At 50.0% G+C, this 11,206-nt stretch overlaps 1 protein-coding gene across 1 annotated transcript; it reads left to right on the top strand.

The window, feature by feature from the left end:
* Positions 1 to 5,274: 5,274 nt before the first annotated feature.
* On the top strand, positions 5,275 to 7,838 carry CCT8L2 (chaperonin containing TCP1 subunit 8 like 2). Its single transcript, XM_024564510.3, has one exon. It carries the CDS (start codon positions 6,051 to 6,053, stop codon positions 7,692 to 7,694), a length of 1,644 nt encoding a protein of 547 aa, XP_024420278.2. The 5' UTR covers positions 5,275 to 6,050; the 3' UTR covers positions 7,695 to 7,838.
* Positions 7,839 to 11,206: the final 3,368 nt, after the last annotated feature.

Raw genomic sequence — 11,206 nt, forward strand, 5'->3', positions numbered from 1 at the left:
GGCCGGGAGGAGGAAGTTTGCGGTGGTGCGTGTACCGCACACAGACACTCACCTCTCGACCGTGGTCGCGCGAGGGGCCGCGCCGGGCATCCACCCCGGGCGCCCCGCACCACAGACCTCTCAAACTCGCCGCCGTCTCGCCCACACACGGCCGCCGCGACGCCCCCGCCCCCTCCCCCACCGCCGGCCCCGCCGCCCCCCGCGCGTCGCCGCTGCCACTCACAGGGCTGGCTCCGCGCATGCGCCGCTCGCGGACGCGCCGCCGCCGCTGACCTCACCGCCCCTCCCCCGCCCCCGCTCCCTCCTCCACTGACGCCGCGGCTCCGGCTCCAGCTCCGGCTCGGGAGAGCGCCAAGCTGCGGAGGCGGAATCCGGGATCGGGTCGGGTGTACGCGGCGGCCGCGGGGGGAGGAGGCGGCTGCTCCGGCGCGCGCCCGGAGGAGACAGGCTCCGCCGGCCCCGTCCGGGGTTCTCCGGTGGTATCCCGCGTCTGCGGAGGAGCAACTTCGCGATAACCCCATTCCGCAGATAGTTCCACTGTTATTACAACGTCATTTTCAAAAATGATCCAGGAAGGGCTTACACAGCTGGACACAAAAAGAAAGGTGGAAGAGGTACTAAGCCCGTGCAAACCCAGCAACTTGATTTTCCCGTTCAGTGTGTTGTGATGAACGGACAAAATGCCAAGTCCTTCTAAGCCACCTCTTGTCATCAGTAAAAATGGTAAAAGAAAAATGGGGCTAGAATCAGAAATCTGATATATTATGCACTTTCTAAGGAAGGACAGCGACAAATATAGGATTCTGAGTTTATTTGTACAGGGAGGCAACTGGACAATGTGCATGCCACCCGCGATTGATTAGTACGAGGCAGCGAACACATTGCTGATTTGAATTGGAGAGAAATACTAAGACCTATCAACCAACCATCTGCACAAGAATTAGGATAGACTATCATTCACTGAGCAAGCAGGTACTCTAGGCTGGACACACTGAGCACTTTCTATGATTTCTTTTCATCTTCACAACACAGTTTTAATATAGGATAAAAATAATATGCTGTTTTTTCGGCTTTGTTGTTCACCTTCCCTTCCTCCCAATAGCGAGAACATAAACTTCAAATTGTGTTTCCTATTTGGGCAAAATTTAGTTTGATTTCGAGTCTATTCTGCTTAAAAGCATCATTTTTTGAAATGGCTGAAATAAGACGCTAATAAGATAGTCATTTGAATTCCTTCAAGGTTTAATCCCTACTGGCTTTTTCAAGTTGGCTTGAAATTTACAGCCTCAGGAATTTGGAGCTGGGGAGAAGCTGGCTTGGTAAATGCAAACTACAAAAGTGTCTATTACACATAGAAATACAACATATCTGTGACTAATGATAAACGTATGAAGTGGTGTGCTTAAAATTTATTATTACCCTTTTTCTTATTTTCTACACATGATGCTTTAAAGCACACTTTCAAAAACTGGACTATTGGCACAGATGTTTACTGGGTTCAGTGCTGGAATTAGAACGGCCATTTCTGACTGCTCCCAAAACGATGTACCTGGATAATTCAGGTTACTTCTCCAGCATGGGGGGAACTTGTGTCAGTGTGTGCAAACTGCACGTCACAGGTTTGTGCAGTGATGCTTCTGGGAAGATGCAAGGCAGTGATGGTGAGGAAGCCCAGCCTTGAATCTCCGTCCTGTTGGCTACTGTGAGCAGACAAGTAGTTGGGATCTGTTGAAAAGGATAGTACCTCCTCCACCTGAAGTTATTGCAGGCGGAGCAAATAAAATAGAGTTCAGGATGCAAAGGAAGTATTCAAGAAATAGTTATTCAACATAAAATTTTTCAAAGGTTATTCCATTTCCATTATCCACCTTACAGAGCTCTGAGACCACAATGGCAACAAAAATCCAGAAGGCAGGGAGCTGAGGTGCTTCCAAACTATAAAATTAAAATGACACTCTGGGCATCTGCAAAGGCCCCCCCCCCCCAAAAAAAATTAGAATGTCTAGTTTCTAAAGGACACATGTTAAACAGGCATTTTTTCAATATGTTAGCTGTGCACCCAAGTGTAATCATCTCTGAAGGGTGGGGTTACAGGAGCTTTCACTTTCTGTATTTCATTTCTCTAAAATATAATGTTTCAAAGCACATGTAGTATAATCAGAAATATATATTAAATATTTAAAATGTGGGTGGGGTGAGGGCTTAACCTGCAACAAAGAAAAAAACCACTTCTCAATAAACTGTAAGCAGATGATATTCTCAGTGTAGCAAGGGACTCAATAAAAATTCATAGTAAGGACCCATTCTTACGAATTGAAGGCCCACAGATGTCATTGATTTGGTCTTTATTCACAGTGTGTTTTCCTTGCTTTGTTTTAGTGAAAGTAAAAATATAGCTAAGACTCTCCCTTAGATTCACTGCTAATTGTCGTCTGTCCGTCTCTTTATTTTTCCCCTTGAACTCTTGAATTCCTCAGGGCTTTTTAGGAACCAAACTTACAGTTGGGAAAGGACCACTGAAAATGTAAGTTCTAGATTTTACCATTTTTATATTCATATTTTTACTATCAAAGTTACACTTTAAAAAGCTGCAGTAAGGTAAGTTGGGGGTGGGGGAGAAAAAAAAAGCTGCAGTCATGGCTATCTTTTTTTCCCCCTTTATTTTTCAATGGAAAAAATGTTTTAAAAATAATTTCAATCATTTAAAATTCATCCATATTTAGTTTGATGCATTTTTTAGCTTTTAAAATTCATATTGCTTTGCATAAGTTATTTCAGTAATTCAAACCATGTACCTGTGAGACAGAAAAATTAAAGAAACTAAAAAAACAAACAGAACAATCATGTTAAAAAAAAAAAAAAAACCTGCGTCTAAGAGTCCAGAGTAAACAGGCCTTCTTCGATTTTTTTAGACAGTGATAAGAATCTTGCCCTCCAGGGGTGTATGCTCTAAGCCTGCACTACTTAACAAGATAAACACAAAAGGGCCAAGCAGGCAACTGAAAATTAAACACAGAAAACCATACAAATAGAAAGATTAAATATTTATAGCCATTGTGTACAGGATCCTAGTTTTAAAAAGAAATGCAGCTGGGGACTTGGGGGGAAGGGCTGGGGTGGGACCAGTCAGCAGACAGCATGTCTGTTCACGAGAGGGTGGCCTAGAAACCGCTCTGCCAGCGGGTGTGATACACACCTAGAGATGCGCTCTCCCACCCCTCACCCCCACAAACACACATGCTTTCATAGGTTCCTCTCTCCTTTAGTCAATAAAGGACAATACAGGGACACAGTACAGATTCCTAGGGATGCCACACCAATCGACCCCAAACTGGGCGGCTTTAAACCACAGAAACTCATTCTTTCCCAGCTCTGGAGGCTGGAAGTCCAAAATCAAGGTGTTGGCAGGGCTGGTTCCTTCTGAGAGCTTCGTGTCTCTTTCCTGATGTCTGATGGCTGCCCGTAGGTCCTTGGCGTCCCTTGTCTTGTAGGTGCATGACTCCAGTCTCTGCCACCGTGGTCACATGGTCGTCTTGTCCATGTGTTTGTGTCCTCACATGGTGTTCTCTGTGTGTTTCTGTTCTTGTAAGGAGGCCAGTCACACTGGATTCAGGATCCACCCTGCTCCAGGATGACCTCGTCTTAATTAATTATATCTGCAATAATCCTCCTCCTTCTCTTTCCTTCAGCTCTCCCTTCAGACTTCATTTCCATCCCAGACCACCACTCTCCCAATGGCAATGGTTACATGTCCCTCTGGGTGTTTCTACAACACCTGAGCTTCACCCCATCACGGCTCCCCCACCTGTAAGGAATTGCCGATCAGCTGTCTGTATCCCGCCCTGAACCCGGTGAAGAAGGCTGCAGCTGTCTGCCTTATTCACCTTTTACCCCTATGATTCAGCAGCAGCTAAATAAATAATTGTGGAAGAAGCCAAATAAGTGGGGAAACATGTTAACGTTAAGAGAAAGAATTAAGACAATCCTTCACAGGAGTGTTTGCTTTTTAAAAAGAAACTATCTTTATAAACAATGTGTATGTGCACTTTGTTACTTTGCTACATTTTATGTTGGTTGTTACAATGTATTTTACAGGTCTATGAAGAAACAGGCAAGTCATCTTTGCCGCCTGTGACCAACATTTGTGACAGCCTTGCCAGCGTCACTGGCTTTCGGAAATCTGGGCAGAGAGGATGGTGCCCGTTTCTCACAGAGTCCCCGAAATCAGCAGAGGTCAAAGAGTTGTCCCATCTTCAGACAACAGATGTGCTTAGAAACATTTCTCTCAGCCAAGATAGCGTGGAGGGGAAATGACGGCGGAGCAGCACATACAATGTGTGTCATCCCATCCAAGTCTGCAAAACTGTTTCAGTCCACACCTCCCTGTGCATGAATGTGCATAAGGGAATCCCGCTCATCAACATGGAACCAAGGATCATCTCCGGGCTGGGATTCCAAATGACACTTACTTTCTTGGGTCTTTTTTTTTTTTTTTTTTTTTGGTCAATTACAGTTGACATTCAATATTATTTTTTTCAAAGATTCTATTCATTTATTTTTAGAGAGAGGGTAAGGGAGGGAGAAAAAGAGAAACAGCAATCAGTTGCCTCTCACGCGCCCGGTACTGGTGACCTGGCCTGCAACCCAGGCGTGTGCCCCAACCGGGAATCGAACCAGTGATGCTTTGGTTCACAGGCTGGTGCTGGATCCGCTGAGTTACACCAGCTCGACATTATTGTATATTAGTTTCAGATGTACAAATTATGGTTAGACATACTTTATGAAGTGATCCCCCGGTACCCAGCTGGCACGGAACACTTGTCTGTGGAAATATTGAAACAGCGCCTGCCATATTATCTTGACTCCTCACCATTACCATCAGTTTCAGAGTCAAGTTTTTCCCCACTTAGGGGGAAAGGAAAAAGGGTTTGTTATCCATGTGAAAATGAGTGGTATTGCTCTTTCCCCTAATCTTAATAGATATATTCATCACCCCCGGCTGGGGCACTACCTAACACCTGCGGGAAGTTGCATTCATTTGGTAGGAATCTCTCCCCTTCACTAGCCTCTGTGTTCCTGTCATCTGTTTCCCTCACTACATTGGACATCGAGGGGACTCCATGTGTCAGAAGAAAGACGCAATCGTTACACCAACCGTCTCCTGTGAGGAAAGGAGGGAGCAAGCGAAGGAGGGGGATGAAAGAAGAAACTTACCTTCTAAGGGGGGAGGGGGAGGGGGAGTAAATTCCATTTACTTGGGTTTTCTACCTTCCTGACCATTGGGAGGCCGGCCCCGCTCCCTCCTCGCGGTCCACTTCTATTTGTCTGTGGGCTGTGGGCATCTCTCCCTCGTCTTGCCCTGCCTTTGCCAACTCAGTGACATTGCTGTCCTTGGGAGGAGCTGTCCCACTGTGTGTGGCGTCCCACACCTGCAACCTGAAAGACAAACAGACCCCCAGACACCTGAAGGAACCTGATGACTAGCACAGAGGCGGAGGCCTTAGCTGGCTCTGCACAGGGAATGAAACCAACAAGACACGCTTCCCCCTCAAACAGGCGACACGGGGGCCACAGCGTCACCAGGAAATCAAAGTGGGTCCATCCTTTCATCTCCTTCGTTGTCTCCTCAGTCTCCAAAGTTTAAATGAAGCGCTGGGGCCTGGCACGGGGCGTGTCCCGACCCCTCGGGACACCCAGGCCTGACTTCTGCCCACGCACAGGCCCTCCTGGACTCTGAGCAGCCTTCTGTGACCTCACTCCCTGCCCAGGGCTCCAGGTGCCACTCTGTGAGGTCATCAGGATGGGGTCTCTTTCAGCTGCCAAGGGCCAGAGGCCCCAGCAGCCTCCTTCCCTTACAGCTCAGTTTGGGGGTGGTTTCAGACCTGAGCTCACCCCCAAACCCAACCTGGAGGGCAGATGTCCGCAGACACTGGGTGATGGGCCCGTGTATCCACTGACCCCTTGAGTAGCTTCAAAGGTTGGTACCCGGGGCCCCTGCTGCTCCTTCTGGAGCGCCCCTTAAGTCAGAGCAGGCCCCCTCCGGACAGGCCATGGCTCAGGAAGCCCGTTCAGTGCGGGAGCTGCCCCGGCGGCTGTGGCCGGGCCCCAGAGGTCCAGGAGCGGAAGAGCAGCACCTTCTCAGCAGCTTGGCCGCGGCGCAGGCCTTGGCCAATGTCATCCGGCCGTGCTACGGTCCTTACGGCCTCCAGAAGCTCCTAGTGACCGCCAAAGGAGAGACAGTCTTCACCGGGTACGCCACGGCCATCCTGGGGGCCCTGCAGCTGCAGCACCCGGCCGCTCGGCTGCTGCGGGAGGCAGCGCTGGGCCAGGCCGAGCACAGCGGCGACGGGGTGGCCTTCGTGGTGCTCCTGGCCGAGGCCCTGCTGGCGCAGGCCGATCTCCTGTTGCGGGCCGGCCTGCCCCGCGCCCAGCTCCGGGAGGCCTACGCCGCGGCCACCGCGGAGACCCTGGCCCTACTGCCGTCGCTGGCGATCCGGTCTCTGGGTCCTTTGGAAGACCCGTTCTGGGCCCTGTATTCGGTGATGAATACCCACACGCTGTCCCAGGCTGGGTATTTGGCCAAGCTGGTGGCGCAGGTGTGCTGGGAGGCCAAGGAGCTGGATGGCACCTTCCACCGGGAGCGCGTGGGGGTGTGCGCGCTGCAGGGAGGGCAGCTGGAGGATTCCTGCCTGCTGCCGGGGCTGGCTGTGCCGGGGAAGCCGTGCGGGCAAGTGACCGTGGTGCTGAGCGGCGCCCGGGTGGCGCTCTTTGCTTGCCCCTTTGGGCTCCCCAGTCCAAACGCCCCCGCGAAGGCCCGTCTATCCAGTACTGCTGAACTCATTCGGTTTAGGAAGGGAAGCGAGCAGCTGTTTGAAAAGCAGTTAGCGCAGCTGGCAACTGCGGGCGTTAACGTGGTGGTGGTGTGCGGGGAAATCGAGGAGAAGCCCCTGGCGCAGGCCAATAAGTACAACATCATGGTGATTCAGGTGAAGTCCCCGCGGGAGCTGGCCGGCCTCAGTGAGGTGCTGGGCACACCTGTGATGCATTACCTGGTTCCTCCCCTGGAGCCAGGGAAGTGCCAGGGGGTGTACAGGCAGGAGCTGCGGGAAGGCCTGGCTGTGGTGTTTGAATGGGAACCTCGGGGCACACCTGCCCTCTCCGTGGTCCTGCGGGGGCCCACAAAGGCCGGGCTCCGGGAGGCGGAGCAGGCCGTCTACCATGGAATTGACGCCTATTTCCAGCTGTGCCAGGACCCCAGACTGCTTCCGGGAGCTGGAGCCACCGAGATGGCCCTGGCAAAGAGACTCTCCGATAGGGGAACCGCACTGGAAGGGCTGCAGGGCCCCGTGCTCCTAGCGTTTGCCCAGGCTCTGAGGTCTCTTCCGGCCACCTTGGCAGAGAACGCAGGCTTGGCCTCCTCCCAGGTGATGGCGGACGTGAGCGCTGCTCACCAGGCTGGGCACTTCCTAGCCGGGGTAGGGGTTGAAGGCATGATCGACGTGGCCCAGGAAGGGGTGTGGGACACCCTGGGTGCCAAGGCCCAAGGCCTCCAAGCCGTGGCTGACGTGGTCCTGGAGCTCGTGACTGTGGATGAAATCGTGATGGCCAAGGAAAGTCCCTGGAGCCAGCAGGACCTGAATCCTGATGACAAGAAGACTAAGGGACACCCATCGCCTGTGCAAACACATAAGTAGCAACACCCTCCAAAAAATGGGGGCTGTCAAGGCCAGCACGATCACCCCCCAAATGACCGTTTGCCTTACTTATTCCCTCCGTGTTTGGGACAGAGTCCATTTCTTTAGTTAAATAACATAAAAGTCCTTTTCGTTGACTTACTTCCTTTCAGATTCTTGGCTTTTTAAAATAATCTCTTCTTTCTCTCCATCAGATTCTGCTCTCTTCCTCCAGTAAGAGCAGGATTCAATTCTATTAAAGGTTTGTTAATTAAGTATCTGGGGATGCAAAAAAAAAAAAAATGTGCGTGAATCTCTTCCCAACTACTTTATTCATGTGTGATATCTAGCACAGGGGTGTCAAACTCATTTTCACGGGGGGGGGGGCACATCAGCCTCGCGGTTGCCTTCAAAGGGCCGAGTGTAATTTTAGGACTGCATACATGTAACTACTTGACAGTTAAACGAGAGCTCAGCACTGCCGCCAGGTAGAAACAAGGTGCCGGGCCGGACAGAACAAGGTGGAGGGCCGGGTTCGGGCTGCAGGCCTGTGTCTGCCACCTGCGCTCTAACAGATATGAATTTCTGTCTAGATGTCACTTTAGCCACCTGAGGACACCAGTCCCAGCTTACAGAAGTGGCAGCTCATTCCTACTGAAAGTGTTTAGAAAAAGAAAGGGATGTTGTTTAAGGCAAGGAGGAGGAGGAGAATGGAGGAAAATCAGCTGGCAGGCCAGCAGAAATATAACTTTAGAAAAGAAAGCAACCTTGGCATAGGTGACGAGATGAGTACACACAGGTTAGACATGCACTGAGGTGATCCTGCAGGGGAGGGGAGCAGAGAGCACCTGGGTATCCGGGCAGGGCTCCGGCCCTGACTGGACACCCCAGGCATGAAAGAGCTGGGAGCAGAGTGGGATGAGCTACCCAAGCCTCTTCCTCTTTGACCCTCCAAGCCCCTTTGCTCTGGGGAAACAGCAGTGTCTAGCGGTGGAGTCTAGCAGAGGGGAGGCTGCAATCTCTTAGAATCATAAAAATAAAAAAGTTGCAGCTGAGCAAAACGAATTTGCAAAAATCCTTTAGAAACTCAGAAGAGGCAAAGTTTCTCTAACGGCCTGAAAAGCCCTTGGAGAACCAAGGACGGCATATGGGGGTATGGGGAATAGTGAGAGAACTACACTCACTATTACTAATTTAAGGCCTGTAGAACTCTCGATGTGTCTTTAACCTCGACTTCTCTCCGTCGTTGGGTTTCAGGGAAAATAGCTGAGCTCTCATACCTCTCTCCTTCCCCCACGTTCTGTATGTATTCCAGTCTCCATTCCGTAGTAGTAACTAACAGTGGTAACGATAGAAGCAGGGAACCTTCTAAAGCAGGTCGAAAGGACCTTACATAAATTCTATTCAATCATCCAAACGTGAGAAAGAAGTTTGATGATCTCTCAGTTGCAGGAGACACATTTGAGCTTCAGAAAAATTAAGTCATTGGCCAATGTTACATAACAAATAGAAAACGGAAATCTATAGTCACTCACTGTTTTACCGCCCCTATTATAAACGTCTCTATTGTGCTGCTTTCAGAGATATAACCCCTACGATCACAAAGCAAATATGCCTCAAGATGGCCCTTTGGATATTTACAATTCGTGTTTTTAAAATTAGAGGAAAAGCCATGTTTATTTTCTAAAAAATTAAAAAATAATAAGGATGGGCCTGCTCACACAGAACATTTTAGTTACAGATCCAAGACATAACAGAGATCCGACAATGTAACAGGATATTTTAAATGTTCTAGGTTTGATACACAAGTTTGGGGAAAAATCATATTGTAACATTTCATTGTCATCTCCTTCCCCCCTTGATACACAGATACACAGAAGTCTGTATATATAAATGCAGGTTAAAATGATGGAGGTCAGCTCTGGCAGGGTAGCTCAGTTGCTCAGAGAATAGTCCCAAAACTTCCAGGTTGGGGGTTCAATCCCCAGTCAGGGCACATACAAGAATCAACCAGTGAGTGCATCAATAAGTGGACCAACCCATCGATGTTTCTCTCTCTCCCTTTCCTTCTCTCTCCCCCTCTCTCCCTTTCTCTAAAGTCACTAAAAAAAATTTAATTAAAAAAGTTGTCAAGGCCAGTCTTACAAGGGACAAGGAAAGTATGGCAGACACAAACGTAACAAGTTTATGCTTAAAGGTAAAAACCCGTGACCCACACTTGAAATTTGAAGACAGAGAATGCAGGCATCTTGTGGGGTGTGCTGGGGAGGGGGGAGGGTGTCCTGGAGCTTGTGCTGGAGGCCCTGCTTCCTGTCCATCCCAAGACTGGTTGGTCAGCTCTTCAGTTTTGTGGCCTTCAAATAAATCTCCCTGAGTGAGCCAGGGGTGGTTTCCCCTTCCTGTAATCTAAAGAGCATCAGCTGTTCCAGGAGGGCAGAAAATGTCACAGCAGGCACTGCGAATACCAAGGGCAGCTGGCAGACAGGGCTTGTGGAAAGGACCAGAATGGAGAGTCCTTTGGAAGCTGAAAGAGTCGGGTCTCGAGTTCCTTTCAGTGTCAGGTGAGTGTCACACCTTCCCCTCGACCTCCTGCCTTCTAAGCCCTTGCTACTTGGAGTGGGCCAGGGACCCGGTAGCATCAGGAACAAATGAGAAATACGGGGTCTGGCCCCTCCCCACACACACCTACTGTGTAGGAATTTGCACTTTAACAAGACCCTCAGGGGGTTGGGGTGCATAGTAAACTTTGAGGAGCACTGGCCTAAGCAATAATGCCAATTAGCTATATCTTGATTATGCTTAGAAATCAAGTATCCTCCTTAATATCACCTTAGGCATTCTGTTTAAGTGTCAAAATACAGGACTCAGATATCAAGTCGTTTCTTTTCACCTGCGGACTGTGGAGAAGTGGACCAGAACGTGGCCTCGATTTTGCTGGATCCTGACCCTGCTTCTGAGGCTACAGGGTCAAGGTCCAAGGTCTCCCATATGCAGGGTCTCCAGTCCTCTCAAGGCCCATGGAGCTGGCTACCCAGGCCCCTTCCAAGATGTTTCTCTTCTCTAGAAGCAACTGAATTTCAGAAAGGACAATTCCTGCTGCGTGTTCTGTATCACACTTGCAGCTGGTGGACTCGGCTGTTCTTCCATCCCAAATCCCTTCCGGTTTAGCAACACTGTTTCATGGGGCTCGGAGTGGATCCAACAGACAGACAGCAAAGAGGCAAGATCCGGAAGAAGCAGGGAAGGACACTGACAGCGTCGGATGGAGGAGCCAGGTGCCTGTCTCGGGGGCGGGACTGCAGTGAGTCTTGAGAGCCATGGCTTCGTTTGGGCACTGGATTGGGGCCTGCACAGGTGCTGGAGTCCCACAGGGAAAAAGCCACCGATTACAAGTGAAAACACGAGCGAAGAGTAGTCAGAAGTTTGTTCGGGTCCTTCGTCTAATGCACCTCTTCCCAGGAGACCTTTCTGAAGGGAGCCTCGGAAGACGGGTTTCACCTTGCTAGGCCAGGGTCCCTTTAGTGCTGAGACCG

The sequence above is a fragment of the Desmodus rotundus genome, unplaced genomic scaffold (genome assembly GCF_022682495.2).
Source record: "Desmodus rotundus isolate HL8 unplaced genomic scaffold, HLdesRot8A.1 manual_scaffold_527, whole genome shotgun sequence".
Lineage (NCBI taxonomy): Eukaryota > Metazoa > Chordata > Mammalia > Chiroptera > Phyllostomidae > Desmodus > Desmodus rotundus.